Consider the following 27,922-nt stretch of genomic DNA (forward strand, 5'->3'; position numbering starts at 1 on the left):
GATTTCATTTTACTTGAATCCACAATCGACATCCACGGAAGCTGCAGTCAAGAAATCAGAAGATGCACTGCATTGGGCAGTCTGCTGCAGAGGAGCTCTTTAAAGTGCGGAAGAGCAAAGACGTCACCTTGAGGGATAAGGTGCGCCTGACCCAAGCCATGGTGTCTTCAATCACCTCATACGCATTCAAAAGCTGGACAATGAATAAGGAAGACCAGAGAAGAGTTGACGCCTTTGAATTACGGTGTTCAAAGAATACTGAATATACAATGAACTGCCAGAAGAACGAACAAATCCGTCCCGGAAGAAGTACAGCCAGAATGCTCCTTAGAAGCAGGGATGGCAAGACTCTGTCTCACACATACTTTGGACATGTTATCAGGAGGGATCAGTCCCTGGAGAAGGACATCATGCTTAGTAAAGTAGAGGGTCAGCGGAAAAGAGGAAGATCCTCAACGAGATGGATTGAAACAGTGGCTGCAACAATGGGCTCAAGTATACCAACGATTGTGAGAACGGCGCACCACCGGGCAGTGTTCTGTTCTGTTGTACATGGGGTCACTATGAGTTGGAACTAACTTGACAGCACCTAACAACAACAACATGGTGGAACATTCTGTGTGGATCTGAAAAGCAAGAAGCACTCGAAGATCTAAAGCGCTGCAAAATACATGCAAAAGGGGGCATTTTCTTATTCCTACAGATTTCTAATTTTAGGAAATGGTTTATGGAGAAACAGGCAAAGGATGATACTGACCTACCTGTGTTTTGAAGTGGAGAGAAAAAATAAAGATATAAAAGATGGAAAATTGGTAATGTAACTAATCCAATTTGAGGCTATTACACTTTCAGGAGTTTGCAACAGACTCTTTGACCAACTTGCCATCCAGACCCAGAGCACATGTCTGAGAGACGCACAGAGCTCCCTCCCAAGGATTGCAGTCCTTTCAGTAAATATACCCTTCTGGATTCATAGTAAAGGTGAGAAGCAGCCTGGTGGTGGAGAGCAGTCTGTTAAAACTAGATATTGCAAATGCAGCCAGGACACCAGCATCATTCACAATAGCAACAATGTGGAAACAACTGAAATGTCTATCAGCAGATGAACGGTTAAACAAAATGTGATATACACATACAAGGGAATAGTATGCAGCCACAAAAAGAGATGAAGTTCTGACATATGCACAACATGGCTGAACCTTGAAAACATAATGCTGAGTGAAAGAAGCCAGCACAAAAGGACACACACTGTATGACCTCGCTTATGTGAAATAAACAAATATGTGCAAACTAAAGCTTCTTAGTAGTTACCAAGGGTGGGAGGGAGGGGGAATGGGGAAATTTTTGCTTGAGGAGCATTGAATTTACCTTATTAGTGGTAGAATCATTAGGAAAAAGATAGAGATAAGGGTTGCACAACATAAAAAGTGTAATCAATGTTATTGAATTATGTATGTAGAGACTGTTGAATTAGCAAATGCTTTGTTGTGTATATTTGCGCCAAAATTAAATTAAATTAAACTGCAAATGAATCCAGGGTCTTCTCCACATGTCTTCTTTGTAAGCAGGAAGCAGGAGTTATGTGTACGTGGCAGGCCAAGGTCCCCGAAGGGTGGGAGAGGTCTTCCAGATGCAAAAGAACTGACCAGAGAGACTTTGTAAAAATCAACACCTATCCTTAGGTGTGTACAAATTGAACTGTATCCCCCTAGAGTATGTGTTGGCATCCTTATCTATGTGGATGGAAGCTTATCTGGAAATAAAGCTTTCTTCATTGAGTTATGGGGCTGCTGGTGTAGTGGTTAAGAGCTACAGCTGCTAACCAAAAGGTGGGCAGTTCGAATCCACCAGCCACTCCTTGGAAACCCTCTGGGGCAGTTCTAATCCGTCCTATAGGGTCGCTATGAGTCGGAATCGACTCGATGGCAACAGGTTATTAGCATAGGGTGTGTCCTAAACCTAATCACTTCTGAGTTGTAAGGGACAGCATAGACACAGAGACAAGCGAGCACAAACAGGGAAGACAGACAGTATCTGATGATCACGAAGGCAGAAGCATCTACAAGCCCAGGGACTCTAAGGATCCTCAGCTACTAGACACTGAAATGGAGCCCTGGCGGCCCAGTGATTAAGAGTCCAGCTGCTAATCAAAAGCTTGGCAGTTCGAATCCACCAGCCACTCCTTGGAAACCCTCTGGGGCAGTTCTACTCTGTCCTATAGGGTCGCTGAGTCGGAATTGACTCCACGGCAGTGGGTTTGGGTTTAGTAGCTGAAATAGACAAAGAAGAATCTCCCCCTAGATCCATACTCTGAATTCTGACTTCTAGCCTCCTGAACCGTGAGGAAATAAATTTCTGTTCTTTAAAGCCATCCCTTTGTGGCATTTCTGTTATGGCAGGACTTAAAAAAAAAAACCAAACCTGCTGCCATCGAATCGATTCCAACTCACAGTGACCCTACAGGACAGAGTGTAACTGCCCCACAGGGTTTCCAAGGAGTGCCGACTTTTTGGCTAGCAGCCATAGCTCTTAACCACTATATGCCACCAGGACATTTTAACCACTATGTCACCAGGATAACCCACAGCAGGACTACAAAACCCAAAACTCGTTGCTGTCAAGTCGAGTCCGACTCATAGCGACCCTATAGGACAGAGTAGACCTGCCCCCATAGAGTTTCCAAGGAGTGCCTGGTAGATGTGGACTGCCGACCTTTTGGTTAGCAGCTGTAGCACTTAACCACTACACCACCAGGGTTTCCACAGCACGACTAGGAAGCTAAAAAAGCCCGTTGCTGTCGAGTTGAATCTGACTCATGGGCAGATGCAAACCTGGAAACTCTGCAATCGCAGATTCCTTTTCCCAATTTTTAATGAAAACTTCTATCGTGAACTTACTGTGCACGAAATACTCTCTCAAAGTCTGGTGACCCAGTAACTGCTGGGGGTGTGACTTTGTATTTTAATCTTGCCTTTCCGACCTGAAAAGCAAAATAACCTGCAAATAAAGAGGAATTTTTTTGTTAGTCATTAGGGAAATGCACATTTAAACCACACTATCTCTTTTTTTATGAGATATCATTACGTACCTATTACAGTCTAAAATTCAAAAGACAGATTATACCAAGTGGGGACCAGGATGTAAGAGCCAAGGGAACCCGCATCCACGGCTGGGGGGCGAGGGTGTAAAATATTACAACCCCTTTGGAAAACAGTTTGGAAGAGATTTTTTAGTAAAACATACATCAACCCTATAACCCAGCAATCCTACTCCTAGGTATTTAACCAAGAGAAATGAAAGCGTACACCCATACAAAGACTTGTACACAAATATTTACAGAATCTGGGAACTGAGAACAACTCAAATGCCCATCAACAAGTGAACAGATAAACAAATTGTGGCCTGTCCATATCATGAGAGACTACCTCATGACACAAGGGTTAAGTTCTCAGTTGCTAACTGAAAGGTTGGGGGTTCAAACCCACCCAGTGACTCTGATGGAGAAAGATCTGGTGATTTGCTCCTATAAAAATCACGGCCAAAAAACGCTATGGGGCAGTGCTACTGTCACATGGGATCGTTATGAGTCAAAATCGACTGAACAGCACCTAACAACAATCCAACAATAAAAAGGAAAGAACTAGTGATATAATGAACAGCATGGAGGAATCTCAAAATAATCATGCTAACTGAAAGAAGCCAAACTAGGAAAAAAAAAAAAAAGAGTGCCACTATACGATTTCATTCCTTCAAAATTCTCAAAAATGCAAATGACTCTTCAGTGACATGAAGCAGATCAGGGGCTGCCTGGAGATGAGAGCGAAGCCCAGAAGGACAGGTCCAAGAGGCAAAACGATACTTTCAGGAAAAACGGATGTGCTCGTTAACTTAATGATGATATAATGATATATGTGTGTGTTTATACATGTGTCTAGATGTGTTGTTGTTGTGTGCCGTGAAGTCGATTTTGACTCATAGTGACCCCATGTGACAGAGTAGAACTGCCCCATAGGGTTTCCAAGGCTGTAATCTTTATGGAAGCAGATTGTGCCACTGGTGGGTTTGAACCACCGGCCTTCCAGTTAGCAGCTGAGCACTTAACCGTTGTGCCACCAGGGCTCCTTAGATATAGACGTATATATGCTCGATGACCACTAACAACAACATATGTTTATATACTTGCATATTGTTGTCATCAGGTTGAATATATACACACATATGTGTATCTACTTATATATACTCTTATATACGGAAACCCTGGTGGAGTAGTGGTTAAGTGCTGTGGCTGTTAACCAAGAGGTCAGCAGTTCAAATCCACCAGGCGTTGCTTAGAAACTCTATGGTGCAGTTCTACTCTGTCCTGTAGGGTCGCTATGAGTCAGAATCAACTCGACAGCAGTGGGTTTGGTTTCTTGGTTTTAAACATATACACATAACAAAACTTACCATATTGTATCCTTTAAATATGTGCACATTATTGTATATCAATTATTTCTCAACAATGTTGCTCCTCAAAAAAGAAGGTGTGGTCCAGAAATAACGAGCAGTTGGACGTTTTTCACCTGAGTTCTGAAGACAACAGCCCAAGGTGCTTTCTTTCCTCCTTCTGGCAACAGCTCCTTCTCTTCTGCAGACTTCTGCCCTATTTGTGTCTGCCACTGACTCCCTGCCTGACTCAGTTTCCCTATCATAAGACAGTTATGACTTGCTTCTTCATTTGCTGTGTCGTGGTTAGTTGCTGTCAAGTGGATTCTGACTCATAGGTAAATTAGATTACCAACCCCTATTGCCCTGGAAAGGAGCCCTGATGTGGTAATGGTTAAGTGCTTGGCAACTAACCAAAAGGTCAATGGTTCAAACCCACCAGCTGTTCCATGAGAAGAAAAGACCTGGCAATCTGCTTCTGTAAAGATTCCAAACCAAACTCGCTGCCCACGAGTCTACTGGGGCTCATAGCGACCCTGTAAGACAGCGTAGAACTACCCCACGGGGTTACCAAGGCTGTAATCTTTACAGAAGCAGGCTGCCACATTTCAGTGGCATCACTAGGGTTGGTGTCACCCAGTGCGGTAACTCATGGTGTCATCCCCACCTACATGTGATCGATAAAGCTGGCAGGTGAATCCCCACCATGGGCGAAGCAGCCTGCCCCCCAGCCAAGAGTTGGCCCCACCCTCATGACCCCACCCCCTCACAGCTCCCTGCAACTCCTCTCCACTCCCATTGGCCAAGGAGACCCTCCTCTTCACCCAATTGTGAGCATGACAGCCTGCCTGCCCACACCCTAACTGACCCAACGGGAGGGGGGTTGGTGAGGAGTTACCGCATTGGATGACACCAATTGTAGTGTCTGGCAGGTGGGGGGGTGACAAGTTACCACACTGGGTGATGTGGGTTAACAGCCAAGCACTTAAACCACTGTGCTGCCAGGGTTCCAGTAAAGATTACAGCCAGGAAGCCCTATGTGGCAGGCAGTCCTACAGTGTCCTGTAGGGTCACTTTGAGGCCGAATGGACTCAATGACACACAACAACATTGCCCTGGATCATTTTAATTTCATGATTCATTCTGTGGACCACTTTCGCTTTCAGACCTACGCTTCCCCCTTGGGTCTGTTTCACAATTCAGTAGGTCTTGCTCCTGCCCTTAAGTCCCTTACTTAACTTCTAGGAACTATTCTTTTTCCTTCGGATTATCTCTTCCAGTTTCAGCTCCTCACCAGTTCTCTCCAACACCACTGCCCTGTCACACTTATTTCAGTGCCCCAATATGCATTTCTTACTTGCTAATGCTTTAAAAATAGTGTCCTTTTAAAACTCGACACCTCGTTTGTAGCTTCAGTCTCTTACCGTGTGTTACACTCTCAGGGGTGATATGTCTCCTCCTGAAACACGATTCCTCCCTTCTGACAAAAAGCCAGTAAATACTGAACCTGGTTTAGTGAGGGCAGGCGGCTGCCCTCCTCTAATCCCCCTCCACTACAAACAAGCTGTTGTTTAGGATTTAAAAGCTGTGGCTGAGCCTCTGAAGTGTGTGAACCCTTAGGATTGGAGTCTTTCTCATTCCAACTGCAGTGGCAGCTCCTGAAGCCTGAGAGGATGGGGCAGTGTGGGATGAGGGGCTGGTGTCTCCTACCCCGGCCCGAAGCCTTTCAGGCCAGATGCAGTCTGGAGAGGCCAAGGGCTCATGGGCCCAGTTGGGGCAGGAAAAGAGGGTCTGTCTGTGGAAGGGAAAACTGGGACTTGGCCTTTCTGAATGCTGCTATTTTTAACTGTGTCTAACCTGCTACACAGCCTTGGAGAAAACACTTGGCAAGGCTTCTTGTTTCCCTTTATAAAATGGAAACAATGAAAGATGTGTGCTCATAGATTGGTAATTCAGCAACCGCCCAAGAGCCTAGAGCTTCAAAATGAAGTAGAAGTATTGAAAGTGCTCTTTCTCTAGGCTGTGGGCACCAGTCTGTGACACTAACAAATGTGAGGAATGAGCTTCAGTAAAAGAAACGCACCTATTAGGAGCAGTGTTGGAGCCCCTCCTCCCCCCCCCCCCACCTAGTGCCATGTAAAAGGATTCTGGGGTGCTCATCCCCAGGCCCAAGGAGTGGAAGTCCCTTTCTGTTCTCTTATCTTAGGTCAGGAGCCTCAGAGAGACTGTGGCTATCATTGGGATGGCATGAGGAGGATGGAAAGGCTATTTCAACCTCTCTTTCTGGAGAGCTTCAAGTTTATTTCCCTCTTAGAAGTCGATTAAACACTACTTGAGAATAGTCTCTGTTATGGATTGAATTGTGTCCCCCCAAAAATATGTGTTGTAAATCCTAACCTGTGGTTATAATCCCACTTGGAAGTGGTTTTCTTTGTTAACGAGGCAGTATTAGTGGAGGGTGTGTCTTCAATCAGTCTCTTTTGAGATATAAAAGACAGATTAACCAAGCAAGCAAGCAAAAATGGGGCGAAGATACACATAATCACCTAGGAACCTAGGAAGAGAAGCTGAAAAGAGACAAGGACCTTCCCTTAGAATGGAGAGCGAGAGAGACTTCCCCCTAAGTGGGTTCCCTGAATTCAGACTTCTAGCCTCTTAAACAGTGAGAAAATAAATTTCTGTTATTTAAAGCCACCCTTTGTGCTATTTCTGTGACAGCAGCACTAGATAGCTCAGACAGTCTCCTCTTGCTGCCCAGCCCTTCTGAGAGACACCTGCTCTGGCTTATCCTCCGGCACCGAGCAGAATAAGCCGCACATTCTTCTGAAGTTGTCCTGGACAAGGTAACTTCAGAATGGGCCCATTGCCGTCGAGCAGATTCCAACTCATAGTGACCCTAAAGGACAGAGTAGAACTGCCCCATAAGGGTTTCAAAGAGCACCTGGTGGATTCGGACTGCTGACCTTTTGGTCTTTAGCCACTACACCACCAGGGCCATAAAAAAAAAAAAAAAGATGGCCTCAAACTGCCTCTAGGTGGAGGCTTAACATGCTAATGAAGAAAAACCTACCTCTTCTTCCATCCTGGAGAATCCAACCCTTGTCTAAATAAAATGCCTAGTCATTCCTAAGCCCTAAGCGCCTGCTTGAAGGTCAATCCTGAATATTCATGATGAATTTGCATTTCCTTGCCTGCTCTCTGTAAAATCCCACCTCCCCAAACTGCCTGCAAGCAGCCTTGGAGGCAGCAGCCCCAGTGCTCCTTTCCTTATGCCACAAAATAAAGGTATCTTTCTTCTCCCACCTTGGCCTCTTGTTTATTGGTTGTAACAAGTTACACCAGGCAGAACCTGGGGTTTCCACTCGGCAACACTATTGCTAGCTTTCTCAGTAGAGTTAACTGAGACCCTCCACAATGCTCACCCAGCACAGTGGTCGCCTTCACCATAAGGCTGCCTCCAATCCAGCAGAAGGTTCTCCTCCATGAGGAAGGGACCTGAGGACAGGAACTAACCATGCTGAGCACCCACACTCTGTTGAGCACTTCATGCCCAGTGTCCTCTTAACCCTCTTTACTGAGGATATTGAAGGGTTAAAGTGTCCAGGCCAGCGGCACCCAACTGACAATTGGCTGGACCAGACAAATAGAGGAGTCTGTCTGGCTTTCAAAACCTGAGCTACTTCTGCCGTGGCACACTGTCCCATCTCCATAACCACCAGATAGGGAACTTTTGCAAAAGCAGCCCATTTCATAATGCCAGTTGCAGATAAACAGTTGTGTCTTTTGACTCATTTTCCCTCTCTCTTTCTCTCTGTTACGGATTGAAGCATGTTCCCCCAAAATATGTGTTGTAAATCCTAACCTCCATGCCTGTGCTTATAATCCCAATTGGGAATGGATCATCTTTGTTAATGAGACAGGATTAATGTAGGGTATGTCTTGAGTCAATCTCTTTTGAGATATCAAAGAGATTAAAGAACTAATCAAGAGAAATAGAGGTGGGAAAAAACAGATGCCATACTACACGAAGATCACCAAAAAGCCAAGGAATAATCACCTTCCCCCAGAGCCAACAGAGAGAAAGACTTCCTCTAGAGCTGGTGCCCTGAATTTGGACTTCAAGCCTTCTAAGCTGTGTGAAAATAAATTTGTTTGTTAAAGCCATCCACTTGTGGTACTTCTGTGATAGCAGCACTAGACGGCTCAGACACTCTCACTTTTCCACCTCATCATTAAACATTCCCTGCCAACCACTGTGACAGCTGATTTTACATGTCAGCTTGGCTAGGTGAGGGGGCCCAGCTGTTCAGAGACTCGTCCAGATGTTATTATGAAGTAGTTACATGTGGCATGTGATCTAATCATCTGGCCTTAAGTACAGCTGATTACCCTGCATAATTTGGGTGGGTGTCATCCACTTCAGTTGAAGGCCTTAATAGCAAAGAGAAAGTTTTTCTCTATGGTGTATTCTGCTTCTCGACTATAAATAGAAGACATTTTGCCAGAGCTGCACTCTTCTCTTTCCATCAGCTGACCTACGGATTTGGGGACACAAGACTGCGGCAATCTCCAGCCTGTCACCTGACATACAGATTTGGGACTTGCCAGTCCACACAATCACATGAGCCAATTCTTAAAGACGTGTGTGTGTGTGTGTGTGTGTGTGTGTGTGTGTGTGTGTCTGGGTGGTACAGTTAATGCACTCAGCTGCTAATTAAAAGGTTAGAGGTTTGAGTCCACCCAGAGGCACCTCAAAAGAAAGGCCTGGTGATCTACTTCTGAAAAATCAGCCATTAAAACCCTGTGGAGCACCCTTCTACTGTCACACATGAAAAAAAAAAATTTTTTTTTTTTCTTTAAAACCCTGTGGAGCACCCTTCTACTGTCACACACATGGAGTCACCATGAGTTGGAATCAACCACGTTTAGGTGTTATATCTACATAAAACCCAATGCCCTCCTATATATATATATGGAAACCCTGGTGGCCAAGTGCTACGCTGCTAACCAAGAGGTCGGCAGGTCAAATCCACCAGGCACTCCTTGGAAACTCTATGGGGCAGTTCTACTCTGTCCGGTAAGGTCGCTATGAGTCCGAATCGACTCGACAGCAGTGGGTTTGGTTTTGTATATTATGTGTGTGTATATATATATATAAAATCATCAGTTCTGTTTCTTTATAAAACCCTAAGACACCACCGACCACCATTCTCTGATTTCCTCTGCTCTTCTCCCGCCACCACCTTCTCACCTCATTCAGCCCCCTGACCTTCTGGCCCCCAGCTCACACTATCCTAGGCACCAGCCAGCAAACAGAAGCCTCTTTGTAAAGCCTCTGCCAGCGTCCATCCGGGGCCTCCCGCCCCCTGTCTCTGCAGTCCCCCATGAGAGCACACACAGCTTTGGTGGTCCCTCAGGAAGGCAGGTAGGTCTGGGGTCTCTAATCAGACGTCTTTATCCAGCCCGGGAGCGGCTTCCAGAATTTACAAAGTCTCCGTCATCACCAGTCCATGTGCGTCTACGTGGGTCAGGTGGCTGGAACGGGTTCTTCAGACTAAGCGCTTCCTTACTTGGTAAAAACATCCTGCTTTACTCCGGAAACAATCGTGAGCCAAACCACAAAATGTGTGTCAGAAGGTATAGTGTTTTCATAAGCACACCGAAGAACCTGGCTAGCCAAGACCTTTAGTGTGCATGGAGGCCGGGCCTTTATTCTTGGCGTGGAGCGGCCCTACTTCCAGCGGCTTCTGTAACCTGAGCCGTTCAACAGGGCCCGACTTCCTGGCACATGCGCACTTGTAAAAACAAGGAAAACACTGGAGGAGAAATCCTGCTTACTAAAGTTCAGACCCTTTTTCCCACCTTAGCATGAGTTATAAATTGGCATAGCAGGTAAGATAATATGAACTGAGCAGATGTGACTCCTGGGGAGAAAAAGCGGTCTATTTAACAGGGCAGTCGAGATATTAAATATTCCTATCGGAAAGGTGTTTTAAAATTTAGAACTAATTATTTAATCTGAATCTTATATTTCTGTGGGAGATTTTCTTTTAATCTGATAATCATACCTGCCACATGCAATTCATTTACAAAAACACAGGAATTAAAATAACAGGAAGAAATCACAACGACGGTTTAGAAGCAGGCACATTTCGTTTTGAACAACTGTTTATATCCCACTTCCCCCAGGTTCGCGCACTTCTGGTGTTCACTTGAACTGGGGCTGTGGATTGTAACCACAGATTATGCAGAATTCGCTGAGCTCTGAGAGCCCGCAATGCCCGGGGTTGAGAGAACTAATCCCTGGACTGTTCCAACTCTCCACCTCCCCACAAGGAAGGAGGCGAGCAGGCAGGAGCTGATGACCTCAGGGCGACTGTGCTCTGACGAACACCCAGAGCCACCGGCAAGTCAGCAGCCCAAAACTGATGAACCGTGTGGTGTCCCTGCTCCCTCCCTCAGGGCCGGCCTTTCTCTCTCTCTCAGTCTCTCTCTCACACACACACACTCCTGTGACTCTTACTTTGCTGAAAAGCGGAGAGAAGAGACACAGCAGCCAGCAGGATTGAATTCCCAGCCATCTTCACCCAAAGCTCTGGTTGGCTCAACTATTCTTAGAAAACAATATTAGAGAGGCCGTCTTCTGACTTTGCAATCTTTGCAATGCTGATTTTCCTTATTCGGTAAGCAAAGCTGGTGGAGGAAAAAAAAAGATGATTGAAACAGCCAGTGACCTTTGCTCAGGAACAGGAATCAGGAAGGCTGGTAGGGCTGGGGTTGCCAATCACAGGTCTTTATTTGCCCAGGAGCAGCTTCCAGAGTTCCCTTTTTTAAGTCTCCCTCATCCCCAGCCTAGCGCCTGCAGTTAAGAATCTTCCAGCAAATTCACAACTTCCCTTCCTCCGGCTCTCTCAAGAAAAGCAAAAAACCAAAACTGTTGTTGTCTAGTCGATTCCAACTCATAGTGACTCTATAGGACAGAGTATGAAGTACAGAAAATACATTTTCTCCAGTGTTTTAATATTAAAGGAGAGAGAATGTATTTTCTCATTTGTTTTAGTATAGCTGTGTAAACGGTGATTAATCTCTAGTCTTTAGAAAATGGCGCAGGCTCTGTTCAAGGTATGGCTGAGCAGCCTGTTCCACTCTTAACAAGCATGGTTTCTCCTGTTCACAATGGGTGATTGAGAGCGTGGCATAACCAACGCCATAATGATGCTCTAAGTAATCTCTAAACATTTTTTTTATTGCACCAGCTGTACCGGTCTCTTCTAAAGGGGTGAGGAGCTCTCTCAGTTCCTGTGGCCTTGGTCTCTCTTCTCTTTTTTGTTCTTTTGAGAAATGGCCTTCAGCCTGCAAAACGGCAGAAAGGCTCCTAACATGTTTATCTACAACTTTCTTTCTTGCTCCCTATCTCAGCCAGAGTGGACTTGGCAGAACAGTTCCACTAGCTTGAGAGATTCTTGTGTGAGTTTTTTTTTTTTCAGGCTGTTACAAACATGCTGATTAGAGTCCAGATGTCTGACATACATATCTTTGGTTTAATAGTTTCTTGTAGTTGTTTTGTGATGTATAAGACAATCTGTGGGCTACGTAGGTGCTTAAAAACATTAGGTAACCCTAACCTTCCCCCTATAAAACCCTCCCACTAGCTCTTTAGAATTAGACAGAATGTGGGAGAAATTTAACCCCCCTGTCTCTTGAATACCGGTGTTCAATAAAGCCTTCTTGCTCCTTACCTCCTCTTGTCTCAGTATTGGCTTTGCGGCAGGCGGCTTGAATCCGCGATTTGCAGTAACAAGTAGAACTGCTCCATACAGTTTCCAGGGAGAGCCTGGTGGATTCAAATGGCCAACCTTTTGGTTAGCAGCCATAGCACTTAACCACTACGCCACCAGGGTTTCCCTAACCCTCTCAGGACCCCTCAATTGCCTCCCCTCCAACGTTTGCCAAAACCTTTCTCTCCTTCCCTGTGGGAGAAGGAAGCACAGGTTTAATTTAATCCTATTGAGATTTAAATATGAATTAATGGTGATTCTAATTTAATTCATCCAGTAAAGGGGATTTGAGCCCAGCAGGTTCCCGCGCTGTGCCCCTGTACCCAGCTGCCTTCCTTTTTCACCCTGACTCTCCCATGACCATGTGACCATATTAAAAAAAAAAAAAAAAAGGAGGTACGAGGCATGTTCTAAGAATGTAGAGGGACCTTAAGGAACCGATTTTTTTTTTTTTTTTAACTCCTTAGTCATCTAGTGCTGCTATAACAGAAATACCACAAGTAGATGGCTTTAACAAAGAGAAATTTGTTCTCTCACTTTCTAGTAGGCTATGAGTCCAAATTCAGGGCTTCATCTCCAGGGGAAGCCTTTCTCTCTCTGTCAGCTCTGGAGGAAGGTTCTTGTCATCAGTTTTCCCTTGGCCTGGGAGCATCTGGGCATAGGAACCTCAAGTCGAAAGGACACACTCTGTTCCTGGTCCTGTTTTCTTGATAGTGTGAGCCCCTCCCCCCACCCACCTCTTTGCTTCCCTTTCATCTCCTGAGAGATAAAAGGTGGTGCAGACCATACCCCAGGGAAACTCCCTTTACATTTGAATCAGGGATGTGACCTTGTAAGGATGTTAAAATCCCACCAAAAGCCTCTTTAACATAAAATTACAACCACAAAATGGAGGACAACCACAGAATAGTGGGAATCATGGCCTAACCAAGTTGATACACAGTTGGGGGGGCATAATTCAATCTATGACAACTCCCATTCTTTAATTTTCTCTGAGAAGATAGGCCTATTTCTGGTAAAAATATGGAACACTTTGCAAATTTGGGTGTCATCCTTGCATAGGAGCCATGCTAATCTTCTCTGTGTTGTTCCAGTTTTTAGTGTATGTGCTGCCAAATCAAGCACTAAGGGACCGATATTTTAAATCAGACCTCTAGCAGGACACACGGAGTCCCTGGGTGGTACAAGTGGTTAACACATTCAGCTGCTAACTGAGAGGTTAGAGGCTCGAATCCACCCAGAGGTGCGCCTGATGGCCTACTTCCCCCAAAAATCAGTCACTGAAAACCCCGTGGAGCACAGTTCTGCTCTAAGACACAGGGGGTCACCATGAGCCAGTCTGCTCACCAGCAGCTGGTTTGGTAGTAGGAGGACACACAGTGCCCGTGGTCCCCACGCTGCCCACCACCTCTCCACTGTCAGAACAGTGCCCTTCCCACCCCACCCAGAAAGAGTCCGGTCCTGCCACAGCTCCCCGCCCCTCCCACCTGCTTCCGGGGGATTCATTCATCACAGCTCCCTTCCCTCTGTCAACACAATCAGTTTGCTCTTTTAAAGATTCAGCTTCCCAAAACACAAAGCTGGGGTTTCTCTCTTCTGTCCCCCATCTTCCCTTTCCCCTCCCATCCCAGGCTCAAAGGGAAGCCCCAGTGCTGCTGGGAAGTGTGCCTCAGCTTCCTACTGGCTGGGGACTGGGCTCCCGGGTTGACACTTAATAATGATGCAACCTTCAACAAGATTCTGAATCTCTCTGAGCCTCAGCTTTGTAAAATGGCGCTAATAACACTTACTCACGGGGCTGAAAGGAAGTTTAAATGAAATAGGGCTTTTTCAAGAACTGAGTTAATATTTATAAAGCACTTAAAACAGCACCCAGCATATAACAAGTGTTCTGTGTGTTTGTTAAATAAATACATAAATAAAGTATCTGGAAGAGTACTTAGCATATAAATACATCTGTCTTAGCTACCCAGTGCTGCCGTAACAAAAAAGACCACAAGTGGGTGACTTTAAAGAACAGAAATTTATTTCTCACAGTTCTTGATGCTAAAAGTCTGTTCCTTCTGTGAGCCTCTTTCCGAGTCTCTGGAGAATGCCAGCAATCCTTGGAGTTCCTTTTCAGTTTACAGATGCTTCTGTCCCCGTGGTCACATAGCGTACTGTGTTGTGAGTCTCTGGAGAATGCCAGCAATCCTTGGAGTTCCTTTTCAGTTTACAGATGCTTCTGTCCCCGTGGTCACCTAGCGTACTGTGTTGTGTGTCTGTCTTTCTGTGTCTACTCCCCTTTATAAATCACCACTCAAGAGAAATTAGGTTCAGGACCCACCCTGCTCCAGTAGGACCTCATTAACATAACAACTCAGGGTGACCCCACATGTTTCATAGCAGAACTACGCCTCATAAAGTTTTCAATGGCTATAATCTTACAGAAGTAGATAGCCAGACCTTTCTTTGACGGCACCGCTGGGTGGATTCAAACCACCAACCTTTCGGCTACTAGCCAAGCTCAAACTATTAGTGCCACCCAGGGACCCATTCTATGCCTACCCCTGGTCTCTGCTGATCTCTGCTGGCCAGGCAGCAGAGAGAGACAGAAAATGCTCCCTTCCCAGGGATGCCCAGGAATAATCAGGGTGATCACAATATCAACAACCCATAATAATCTCAGTTGAAAAAAAAGGCCGTGTAAGGTTCTCAGTGTGCCTAGAGTTTATCATATTATCTTGCTGGAAGTCCTGACTAGTTGAAAAACCCTGTATTAACACAGCCAGATTTTAAAGAATGCCTCAGCTTTCATCTTGCAAAAATTTAAGTAATTGCTGTGATCCTGCAAAATGTTTTCTTCTCTTTGAGAAACTGGAGTATCTTGCTCTGTGACCCTGGGCATGGAATTCCAAGCTAAAGAAAGGCAATTTGTATTCACACGGAAGAGGCATTCCCCCAGGACATACAGGGTACAGTGTAGAGGCTTACACTGGATTCCACCAAGCCTCAGGCCAAACTGCCTGTTATACCTAACTTCAGAAAAGTTCTACCAAAAAAAAACCAAACCAGTTAACATCATATAGATTTCGATTCAAGGCGGCCCGCATATATCAGAGAAGAGCTGCGCTCCACAGGGTTTTCAAGGCTTTCAGAAGCAGATTGCCAGGGTTTTCCTCCACAGCACTTCTGGGTGGGTCTGAAATGCCAACCTTTAGGTTAGTAGTTGAGCACTTAACCATTTGTACCGCCAAAGTGCTCTAGGAATGTCCTATCAGGGCTCAAAGAAAACAGAGGCAAAAGAAGAGCAGAAAGGGAGGGAAAACAACGGTCATTTCCCAGTGTAGGGAGGTAAAAGAGTACAAGTTTTGAGCTAACAATCTAGGCTTATATCCCAGCGTAGCACTGGGCAAGTTGCTAAATTTCCCTGGACATGTTCTCTCAAAGCAAAATGATAATATTCACCGGACAGGGTTCCTCTGATGAGTAAATCAAACAACGTGACGGAAGCAAGTATCACAGAACCTGGCATATGGCAGGCTGGCCCCCAATGTTATCCTGTTTGCACTTTCTCCACTCTCCCCACACCCTGCAACTCTGGGCAGGCACAGATGAGATTAACCCAACCCAAAAAACCAGTGCCGTCGAGTCGATTCCGACTCATAGCAACCATATAGGACAGAGTAGAACTGCCCCATAGAGTTTCCAAGGAGTGCCTGGTGGATTTGAACTGCCGACCCTTTGGTTAGCAGCCCTAGCACGAAGAGATTAGACCTTTTCATTGAGAAGACCGTGTTAGAAAGCAACAGACGACCTTAGATCCTGTTGTAATTTCCAAGACGACACAGATTTCCCAGAAGAATGGAAACAGAGTGAATTGCCTCAAAATGGCTTTTGACTATAATAGAAGATCTCACCTTCCGTTGCCTTAAGTTTACACAAGACTTAAAAATCCCTTGCTGTCAAGTCGATTCCAACTCATAGCAACCCTAAAGGACAGAGTAGAAATGCCCCATAGGGCTTCCAAGGCTGTCATCTTTACAGAAGCAGATTGCCACACCTTTATTCTGCAGAGCGGCTGGTGGGTTCAAACCACCAATCTTTCAGTTAGCAGGTGAGTGCTTTACCACTGTGCCCCCAGAGTTCTGTCCGTAAGACTTAAATCAAACCAAACCTGTTAGCATCGAGTTAATTCTGACTCACAGCAACTCTATAGGACAGAGTAGAACTGCCCCACAGGGTTTCCAAGGAGTGCCTGGTATATTCAAGTTGCTGACGTCTTGGTTAGCAGCCAAGCACTTAACTACTGTGCCACCAGCGCTCCTACATTAAGACTTCGGAGGAGATAAAACAGAATCTAGAGACTGGTGAGGAGAGCTAGAAACCCTCATTCTTTTCAAGTCCCAGCACATAGTCTTCCCAACCGCCTCCCTAGACCAAGTGACACACACTCACACACATGTATGTACTCACACACATTTTGCATGCACACACACTCATAAACAGCCTCACAAACAAAATCCACACTCACAAACACGCACATATCCATGTACACACACACTCATATACTCTACACACATGTATGTTCCAAATGGGGATTTGGAAGCTGAATGTTTACATCTCAGAACACATAGTTCCTCAGACATAATATTATTAATGGTGGTCATGGTTCTAGGTTACTAGACATTAAAAAAAAAAAAAATTAACCTGTAAGCTAGATGACATACTGCATATTGGCATTGAACAACAACAAAAGAACTAATACTAATGGTTTGCTTCTCTCATTTAATCATTACTAATTTTTTTGAATTGAATAGCGTTTTGAATGAAGTACTTTGAAAACAGGGTGATTGGCACAGAGAAGCCAGTGGTCCCTTGGACCATGTTTGGAGCCTATTTATAAACTTGCTGGATCCAGAGCAGAAAGAGACAGGGGAACGCTGAACCCAGAGGCCAAGCCTGCTGAGACGGCCTTGGTCCGGCTGGGGCCTCTAACGTTCACTCCCAGGTGAAGGGAAAGTTAAGCGCTTTGCTTGCGCTGTGCTGTCCACTGTATAAAGTTATCTCAGTTACTCTGTGTAATCAATGAAGTTGTTATGGATTAAATTGTCTCCCCCACAAAATGTGTGTCAACTTGGCTGGTCCACAATTCCCAGTATTGTGTGATTGTCCACCATTTTGTCATCTGTTATGATTTTCCTAGGTGTTGTAAATCTTATCTCTATGATGTTAATGAGGTGGGGTCGGCAGCAATTATGTTAATGAGTCAGGACTTACTCTACAAGATTAGGTTGTGTCTTAAATCAATCTCTTTTGAGATATAAAAGAAAGAAACGAGCAAAGAGACAGAGGGACCTCATATTACGAGCAAAGAGACAGAGGGACCTCATATCACCAAGAAACAAGAGCCAAGAGAATAGCACGTACTTTGGACCCGGTGTCCCTGAGCTGAGAAGCTCCTCGACCAGGGAAGATTAATGACAAGGACCTTCCCCCAGAGCTAACCGAGAGTGAAAGCCTTCCCATGGAGCTGGCACCCTGAATCCAGACTTCTAGCCTCCTAGACTGTGAGAGAATAAATTTCTCTTTGTTAAAACCATCCACTTGTGGTATTTTTGTTATAGCAGCACTAGATAACTAAGACAAAAGTATATATTTTATTCCCGTTTTCAGATGAAGGAATTGAGGCTCAGAGGTTACTGACTTGCCAAACCTAAGTACATGGTAGAGCTGGACTCAAACCCAGGCTTGCTGATCATTGCTGTTAACTCTGACTGCACACAGGAATTACCTGGAGGCCTTTAACATACTGCTACCTGACTCTCCCCACACACCAAAATTCTAATTTCATCAGTCTCAGGGTCACCCTGGGCACTGGGACTTTTTAAAAGCACCCCAGTGATTCTAAAGCATAGCCGAGGTAGAGTGCCACTATCTTAGCCAGTATCTCTCAGCATAGTCCTCGCCACCCCTATTACCTGAAGTGATATAAACATGCAGATTTCTAGGCTTCATCAAGATCCATTATTGAACATCTGCGACATGCTAACTAAACATAGACCGTCTCACATAACTCGCACAAGCATCCTATGAGGTTGTAAATTATTCCCGTTTTGCAGATAAGGAAACTGAGATCCAGAGAGCTTCAGTAGCTTGTCTAGTCCCTCCCTCTCACTACCTCCTAAAGAAGGAAGGTCTGGATGGAGGGATCAGGGCGAATGAACAAGCTGGAAGAAGCCAAAGCAAGCACAGTAATTCCTGGGGAGGAAGAGGAAGCGTCAGCAAGGGAGGAGGTGAGGCAGGGAAGAATGGATGCCACACTCAGCCCAAGAAGGATGCTGAAGGCTTTAAGGAGATTCCCACTGCAGCAATTCTCTGGGTGCCTGGGTGGAGGAGGAGAAGTCGACAGACATGGAAGGGAAATCTGAGGTCAAGATGGGAAGGAAAGAGGCCTTCCAAGGCCCCAGCACTTATGAGTCTGGTTGAGGCATGAGCACATTTAATTACCTGTCAGGCCCACCAGTGCTTCCCAGCTAACTGGCTTCCATGTGCCTCTAGACCAGTGGTTCTCACCTTAGAGTCACCAAGATTGCTTTTAAAATAAACACGGATACTCAGGCCACACCCCAGAGATTCTGAGTTAATTTAACTGAGAAATCTCTTAGGTTCTGTGACACCAGGTTGGCCAACTACTGCCTCAGAGAACTTACTGAGATTTCTATGTATCAAAGGAGGAGCGCTTACCTCGTCTGACCCTGAAAGATAGTGTTTCTCTTCAGTGTGTCCTTAAGTGTAAACGTTACTTTGTCTCTTGTGCATTGCACCAGCTCTTATTAGGCTGTGTAGACGGGCAGGCAGCATCTAGCACAGGATGGTGTCCAATGATTAGGCTACTTCAGACGAAAGAAGATACTGTCATTTCCCTCGGTGTCTCTCTGGAGCTTGTTAAGGTAAAAGGAAAAGAGCAAACGATCCTCCTCTTGATGCGAAAACACTTAAGACTGGCAGATTAAGAACAAGCCAACAGTTAAAAGCAGCTCGGAATCACTTTGAAGTGTGGTGCTAAACCTGCGTCAGGGCTGACACGCCAAAGAACAGTAATCATGATGCACACAAGCCTGTTATAACGTGACTCACAAGACACCGATTTAAACATATCCTAGGCCAAGTAATGCCCTGCTGAAAAAGAAACAACAAACAAAACAAACCTAGCAGCTGAAAACTTGGAAAGCCTGCGCAGCGCCAGAGGGTGTTGAGGCCTTCACCTGTTTTGTTCTTCTGCCTGAGCAAGATGATAACCAATCAGTCGCCAGTGTGTCAGAGCAGAGCTGTGCTCCGCAGGGTGCTCAGTGGCAGATTTTCAGAAGGAGATCACCAGGCCTTTCTTCTGAGGTACCTCTGGGTGGACTTGACCCCCCAACCTTTCACTTAGTAGAGGAGCTTTTAGCCATTTGCACCACCCCGGGGCTCTAGCAAGATGATAAAGGGCTTTAGAGATTGGATGCCTGGTTTTCCTTTCTTTTTGTTCATCCCTTAGATTGTACTTGATTCTTGCCTTTGTTTCTGGGACTTTGTCAGCAAAACATCGTTTGCACTTCCATCACTGGCTTTGTGTCTGGTAGTCCCCAGCCAAACTTTTCTGGAGCAGGAATTCCAGACAAAGCAGCTTCCAAAATGTGCAGAGTGAAAGGGTGTCCACCTGCCCTCCTAACATCCCACCTCTGTGAGCCCATCCCCCATCCCTCCTCTTAGGGGACCCACTGGCTTCTCATCTACTGTCCTCCCTCATTCACACTAAGAGGATCCTGAACAGCCATACCTTGAGAATGGCAGCTGTGACTTAAACTTTGCCCTTTCTTTCAGAAAAAGTTATATTTCATCAAACCACTAGGGGGAGTAAATCCCACGGTTACCAAACCTTAGGGGATCCCACATCACCGGGAAGAAGCTGTGCTACAAGGCAGGACAGCCTTTGGGCTCTCAGTTACAGCTCCCTCTTTCTAGCTTTCCAGAGGCCCCTAGCGTTACGCATCAGCCAAACCACAACAAGTCAGTTCACAAAAACGATTTACTGAAATCATTTCCAAATGATGCCCTATGAAAAATCCAGGTTTTCAGAGATCAACAAGTTGACCACTTCGAACAATAGCCCTGTGACATGCAGGAGCACCAAACCCACGCGTGCATATATGTAAAAATATCAGACTTTCAACCCTGGATCTGCTACTCAAAACTAGACACAAGCCCAACACAGTCTCTGCCCCAGAGATTTGCATCCCACTAAGAAAGGGTCAAGAAAAGGACACTTCCAAGTTGGCATCTCTGTTGGAGAAGGCAAGGAGGCAGTGAAGAGTCACAGGTGAAAAAAGGTGAAGGCAACCCCATTTAGTGGACACAATAGCCAGATCATGAAAAGTGAGGCTATCCCATGTTTTGATAAATATTTTGGGGGATTAGATACACACAACCTGGACTTTGATGTAGTCCTTAATCTAGAGTGGTTTGGTTAAAAAAAAAAAAAGAGTACTCTTATAGTCGTTTGTATGAATTCTTTGGAAAAGAGCAGGTCAGAGAGTTGAGCAGAGCCTGGAGAGGTTCTCAGGAATCGGGCAGATGGCTTGGTTGGGGAAACATCAGAGAATCAGGCCATCACCCACGTGGAATGAGGGGTCCTACTTTGCAGCAGCTGAGAAAAATCTAAAGCAAGAAAAGACAGGAATAATATCTATTCTTATTAGTAGACATTAGTAGTGTTCATTCATCCATTTTCAAATGTTTTGCATACCTACCATATGCCAAGCTCTGCTGAGCACTGGGGATACAAGCATGAGCAGGACACACGACATCTCTGCTCTTGTTTACAGTGGAGCGAGGAAAACAACACCAACAAGCAATCATAAAGTTGATTGATTCCTTATCCTTGTGGTAAGTGTAAGTGAGAAGTTCTGGGTGCCATGGGAACTTACGCTAGGCTGGGAAAAGAGCCTTCACAAAAGTGGCATTTGAACTGAGGACTGATAATAAAGTGTTAGCTAGGTGAACGGTGGGAAGGGGAGCGGAGAGGTGGAGGAAAGGGGAAGGTTCCAGGCCAAGGGGAAGACATTGAAAAGGCCTGAAGGGGGAAATAATATGGCGTGATCACGGAATCCTGAAAGAAGTCCAGTATAGCTGCTGCATGGGGACCCGGATGAGAGGGGTACCTGGCCAGGGCCAGTCCACACAGGGCCGTGTTAAATGCTTTTACTTTATACTACAGGCTCTCAACCAGGGACAGTTCTGCCCCCAGGAGACATTTCGTAATGTCTGGAGAAGTTACTGTTGTCACAAGTGGGAGGAGGAAGTGCTACTGGCACCTAGTGGATAGAAGCCAGGGATGCTGCTAAACGTCTTACAGTGCACGGGACAGTTTCCCTTCCCCTCCCCATGAAGAATTAATATCCTGCCCAAAATGTCTGTAGTGCCAAGGCTGAGAAACCCTGGCTTTATAATAAGAATGAGGGGGTCTTTAAAGAGTTTTAAATTGGGAGATTTTGTGATAAACTTTGTTTCAAAAAGATCACTCTGGCTTTACTGTAGATTGGTAAGGATCTATCACTAGTATAAATATGAAAGGATTCCTTGGGAAACTATATTGTGGCCTAGGTGAGAGAAGCTGGTGGCCTGGCCTAAGATGGACAAAAGTGACTGGATCTAAAAGAGATTTAAAAGGACAATCAGCAGGATTTGGTGACAAGTTGGTTGAAGAGTATCTTAGCCCAGGTTCTCTAAAGCAACGGAGCCAGGGACAAAGCTTGAATAAAACCAAAAACCAAAACCAAACCTGTTGCCATCAAGTCGATTCCAACTCATAGCGACCCTATAGGACAGAGTAGAACTGCCCCTTAGAGTTTACAAGGAATGCCTGGTAGATTCGAACTGCTGACCTTAACCACTATGTCACCAGGGTTTCCAATGCTGTGACTTTATCTGAATGGTGTAATACCAGGGCAGTAAAACCCTTTAAAACTCCTCATCCTTATTATAAAGCGGGGTTTCTCAGCCTTGGCACTATGGACACATTGGGTAGGATATTAATTCTTTGTTGTGTGTGGTGGTGGTAGGGGGTAGGGGCTCCTGTGCATTGCAAGATGCTTAACAGCATCCCCGGATTCCATCCACTACAGGCCAGAAGGGAGCTGTCTTAGTTATCTAGTGCTGCTATAACAGAAATGCCACAAGTGGATAGCTTTAACAAAGAAAAATTTATTCTCTCACAGCTAGCAGGCTAGAAATCCAAATTCAGGGCATCAGCTCCAGGGGAAGGCTCTCTCCATTGGCTCTGAGGGAAGGTACTTGTCATCAATCCTCCCCTGGTCTAGGAGCTTCTAAATACAGGACTCCAGGTCCAGAGGACACGCTCTACTCCTGGCACTGCTTTCTTGGTGGTATGAGGTCCCCATGTCTCTCTGCTTGCTTCTCTCCTTTTTATTTCAAAAGAGATTGACTTAAGACACTATCTAATCTTGTAAATTGATTACAAGATAAACATCATGGAGGCAGGATTTACAACGCATAGGGTAATCACGTCAGAAGACAAAACGGTGGACAATCACACGATAGTGGAAATCACGGCCCAGCCAAACTGACACACATTTGGGGGAACACAATTCAGTCCATATCAGGAAGCAGGTCTGAGAATGATGGGAAGCAGCTCACTCTACACTGGCCACTGCTTCACAACGAGCCGTGATGAGACACAGCCACTCACACAGCAGGTGGCCCACCTGGCCACACAGATGTCTTTGGGCAGGCTGTATGGAGATACTGCACCTCACAACAGTTCCTGGAGGGAATTTATCTCATACATCCTGTCTCCCTTTGGTTAAAATTTTTCCACCCGTGGCAGTTTTAAACATATCTGTAAATTCTGTGGCATTTTTCTCATGGTGAAGTGGAGAATACATCCCCTCTTTTGTGTCTGGGCTGGCCTTAATAACTGGCTCATAACCAGTAGAATGCAGCAGAAATGATGCCATATAACTTGCCAGACTAGGTCCTGAAAGGCAATGTGGCTGCCGCCTTGTTCACTGGGACATTCATGGTTGAAGCCCTCAGCTGCTGCGGAAGAAATTGGCTGCCCTAACGCCACCAGGCTGGGATGGAGCCCAGGCCAGAGAGAGAGGCCGTGAGTTGGGGCTGTGGTTGACAGCCCCAGCTGAGGTCCCAGCCAGCTGCCAGCACCAGCTGTCAGACCTGTGAGTGAAGACGCTTTCAGAGTGGCACCAGCCACTGAGTCACTGCCAACTGAGGACACTGAGGAGCAGAGCCAAGCCCTACTGCCCACATGGTCCACGTGCTTAATTAAATGGTTGTTTTAGGCCACTAGGTTTTGGAGTGATTTGTTCCATCTCGATAGGCACTTATAACTCATTACTAGTTAACCCCTCAGTCTTCTGGATGACATCATGTGGCCCCTTTGGCAGTCACCCTGTGCACCACAGTATGGTACTTCAGACAGGAGTCAGGGATACCAGGAGTGTGGCTGGCAGCCCTCAGGTGACAGAATAGCCAAGGCCCCACAGGGAATCAGTCTGCAGCAATGGAACTAAGGTGGAACATGTGCTGAGCATTCAGGAGACAGATGAGGTCAAGAAAATTGGACAAGGTACACTAGATGTGCCTGATAAAGGGGAGAGGTGGAAGGAAAAGGAAGAGTTGAAGATTCCCAGGTTTTGGGTTTCTGACTTGAGCAATTGGGTAGATCCATGATAGTGCAATTTACTGAGGTTAGAATTAGACAAAAGGGGGAAGTTAGCTGGAAGAGTGAGTCAACGGAATATGGCGAGAAACAGGAGCCCCTGGTCACTTGAGATGGTCAAGGACATTGGTCTTAAGTCTGTAGGGCCCACTGATGGTTATGATGGGGGGAGGGAGGGAGGAAGAGAGAGGGGTATTCACTAATTAGATAGTAGATAAGAACTATTTTAGGTGAAGGGAAAGACAACACACAATACAGGAGAGGTCAGCACAACTGGAATAAATCAAAAGCAAAGAAGTTGCCTGAATAAACTGAGTGCTTCGAAGGCCAGCATAGCAGGGGCGGGGGTTTGGGGACCATGGCTTCAGGTGACATCTAAATCAATTGGCATACTAAAATCTATTAAGGAAACATTCTGTATCCCACTTTGGAGAGTGGTGTCTGGGGTCTTAAACGCTAGCAAGCGGCCACCTAAGATGCATCAAATGGTCTCAACCCACCTGGAGCAAAGGAGAATGAAAAACACCAAGGACACAAGGTGATTATGAGCCCAAGAGACAGAAAGGGCCACATAAACCAGAGACTACATCAGCCTGAGACCAGGAGAACTAGATGGTGCCCGGCTACAACCGATGACTGCCCTGACAGGGAATACAACAGAGAACCCCTGAGGGAGCAGGAGAGCAGTGGGATGCGGACCCCAAATTCTCGTTAAAAGACCAGACTTAATGGTCTGACTGAGACTAGAAAGACCTCGGTGGTCATGGCCCCCAGACCTTCTGTTAGCCCAGGACAGGAACCATTCCCAAAGCCAACTGTTCAGACAGGGATTGGACAGGACAAGGGGATAGTAAATGATGCTGGTGAAGAATGAGGTTCTTGGATCAAGTAGATTCTTGAGACTATGTTGGCATCTCCTATCTGGAGGGGAGATGAGAGGGTGGAGGTGGCCAGAAGCTGGTGGAATGGACACGAAAAGAGAGAGTGGAGGGAAGGAGTGGGTTGTCTCATTAGGGGGAGAGCGATTAGGAGTAGATAGCAAGGTGTATATAAATTTTTGTATGAGGGGCTGACTTGATTTGTAAACTTTCACTTAAAGCACACTAAAAAAAAAAATTTAAAAAAGACTGTAGAGCCCCCGAGAGGGCATACTGGTCTGTCACTGAGTCTTCTTTCCTGTGTGATGAATATGTTCACTGTGCTAGGTTGGGATTCTCGTCCAACTCAATTATGTATCTTAAGACAAAGTTGGCTCCCAGGAAGAGCATGGTGTCTGCAAGAACTGCCATGTGCAATCACATGCCCTGCACCCCAGTGCTGGTGGGATAGATATCTTCAGATTTATTTGAAAAAACAAAAAAAACAGGGGAAAATAATATTTTGTTTATTTTCCAATATGTTGGAGAGTTTTCTGAACGTACAGCTCTGTAACTGTCCTCCCTCTCACCTTTAACCCAAATTGTAAATGTTCCACAAGTGCATAATGTTAGTCTGCTTTGCATTATTTAGATAATCGGTGACCTTGACTCATGCTGTCATCAATGTTGCTTTAGTTCATAGACTGCTAGCTACAAAACCATGTAAGGAGAAGGAAAAGGGAGGAGGAATGAAGGAGGGAGGGAGAGGGAGCACATTGACTGTGGCAGCGTTCCAACTACTGCACCGCTTTGGGTGCTTTTATTTTAAGGAATCCTCAAAAAACTCTGTTCATTCGTATTAGTGACCCATATGTAATTTTTTTTTTTTTTACATGGAGCCCCTGGATGGTGCAAATCGTTAATGTGCTTGGATACTAACCAAAATGTTGGCGGTTCCAATCCCCGCAGAGGCAACTTGGAAGAAAGGTCTAGTGATCTACTGAGAAATCAATCATTGAAAACCCTATGGGGCATGGTTCCACTCTGACACACATGGGATCACCATGAGTTGGAATCGACTCCACCGCAACTGGGTTTTTTTTTTTTTTTTTTTTACATGAAGAAACTGAGGTGCAAAGTAATTTAAAAACTTGCCCAAGATTTTGCAGCTAATAAGATGCAGAGTCAGAGTCCACCCTGAACTCCAGTCTAGGGTCTTTGCCCTATGCCTTTCTTCTGAAGAGTCTTGTACGCATCTCTCTATCACTCCTCTAAGGTTTGGGAGGACTGGGCTGTGTGCAAGGGAACCCTGGTGGTGCAGTAGTTAAGCACCTGGCTGCTAGCCAAAAGGTCTACAGTTTGAACCGACCAGCCCATTCCGCGGGAGAAAGATGTGACAGCCTGCTCCCCTAAAGCTTACAGCCGTGACAGCCTGCTCCCTTAAAGCTTACAGCCGTAGAAACTCAACGAGACAGTTCTACTCTGTCCTATCGGGTCACTCTGTGTCTGAATCGGCTTGATGGCAATGGGTTTGGTTTTTTGGTTTGGGCGTCGCGTGCGGAAGAACCACCGAAGCTTTCCCTGAGTGCCACCAGATGGCGCAGTGAGAGGCTAAAATCCTGCGTCTTTTCATTAATGCACTTGGCGAGACATAAGAGCGTGGGGAAGAACAGCTGCAAGGCGAATGTCAAAACAGAGTTCTATTTAGGAAAGTGAAGCCTTCTCCCTGCCCTTGTCTCCCGCTGGGATCCTTGGCTGGCTCTCGGCAGGCTATAAATGAATTTGCTTCTGTGCTCCTTCCCATCCTACTGCTAACCCACATCTCTGATTCTATTTTCTCTCCATCCCTGACACGCGGGCACTAGTCCCGCTCACAGCAGAGAACAGTGTGTCCTGAAGAGAGAGGGCAGCAGCCAAGCTGGGCGATGGAGAGAATCAAAGCCTTTTCCTTTTTCCAAAGGAATTCTTTTCCATTGCAACCTTTGGGCCATTGCATACACATCCCTTCCTGTCCCCTCAGTCAACACTCACACACACACACACACACACACACACGTGTGCATACATATACACACACCACAACACACTCATGCCAATCCAGGGATCCAAACATTTATTTTTAAAAACTCTTTTTAGAAGGCAGAGTTTTGTGCTTAACAAAGATGTTTGACCCCAAGAAGTCACAGGAAAAGCCCTGGGTCACAACATGCTCGCTACCTCATGAACTGCATCAGCTGTGTGATGTTAAGGGTAAATATGGCTGAAACCACCACCTATCTGTCAGTTTTTCGCACTGTGGTGACTTGTGTCTTGCTATGTTGCTGGAAACTATGCCACCAGAATTTCAAATACCAGCAGAGTCACCCATGTTGGACAGGTTTCAGCAGAGCTTCCAGACTAAGACAGGCTAGGAAGAAAGGCCTGGTGATCTGTTTCCAAAAATTGGCCAATGAAAACCCTGTGGATCACAACAGTTTACTGTCAGATGTACAGCTGGAAAATGAGGCCCCTAGGTTGGAAGGAAGGAGCCCTGGTGGCACAATGGTTAAGCACTCAGCTGCTAACCGAAAGGTTGGTGGTTTGAACCTACCACCTGCTTAGCGAGAGAAAGCTGCTGTCTGCTTCTGTAAAGATTACTGCCTTGGGAACCCTATGTGGCAGTTTTGCTCTGTCTTATAGGGTTGCTATGAGTTGGAACTGATTTGATAGCAACAGGTGGGTTGGAAGACACTACACAAGGGCCACAAAATGGACTGAAACATACCAACAATCATGAAGATGGCACAGGACTAGGCAACGCTTTGTTTTGTTATAGGTAAGGTCCCCATGAGCCGGAGCCAACTTGATAGCAACTAATAACAACAATGGCTGAAACAATCCAAGTAACTGCAAATGGCCTGTCCCAGAGGCCTCACGTAGGAGCCCTGATGGCACCGTTTTGGGGTCTCCACTGACGAACTAACTAGAACATCACCAAGTGTATTAATTTCCTAGTGCTGCCATAACAAGATACCACAAATTAAGTGACTTGTATAAACAGAAATTTATTGTCTCAGTTCTGGAGGCTAGTCGTCTGAATTCAAGATGTTAGCAGGGCCATGTTCTCCCCAAAGGCTATAGAGGACGTTTTTGTTGGTTCGTTT

The 27,922-nt window shown here is 45.7% G+C and overlaps 1 protein-coding gene and 1 non-coding gene across 4 annotated transcripts in view; both read right to left on the minus strand.

The window, feature by feature from the left end:
- The window catches only part of MGST2 (microsomal glutathione S-transferase 2), a 43,425-nt gene extending 31,166 nt beyond the window's left edge, over window positions 1-12,259 (minus strand). The window contains exons 1-3 of one of the 3 annotated variants that reach the window (XM_049885251.1): window positions 12,165-12,258; window positions 10,949-11,118; window positions 2,898-2,997 (exon numbers count right to left, since the gene is read on the minus strand). In XM_049885251.1, the coding sequence (XP_049741208.1) occupies window positions 2,898-2,997; window positions 10,949-11,006 (158 nt within the window). In that variant the 5' untranslated portion in view covers window positions 11,007-11,118; window positions 12,165-12,258. Of the gene's footprint in view, window positions 1-2,897; window positions 2,998-10,948; window positions 11,139-12,164 lie in introns of those variants that run through there. The other 2 variants (XM_049885253.1, XM_049885252.1) reach the window with 2 other exon arrangements.
- A 961-nt stretch (window positions 12,260-13,220) lies between these two features.
- LOC126077612 (U6 spliceosomal RNA) lies at window positions 13,221-13,328 on the minus strand. Its single transcript, XR_007517788.1, has one exon. It is a non-coding gene; the product is annotated as a U6 spliceosomal RNA (small nuclear RNA).
- Between the last annotated feature and the right edge of the window lie 14,594 nt (window positions 13,329-27,922).

The sequence above is a fragment of the Elephas maximus genome, chromosome 5 (genome assembly GCF_024166365.1).
Source record: "Elephas maximus indicus isolate mEleMax1 chromosome 5, mEleMax1 primary haplotype, whole genome shotgun sequence".
Taxonomy (NCBI): domain Eukaryota; kingdom Metazoa; phylum Chordata; class Mammalia; order Proboscidea; family Elephantidae; genus Elephas; species Elephas maximus.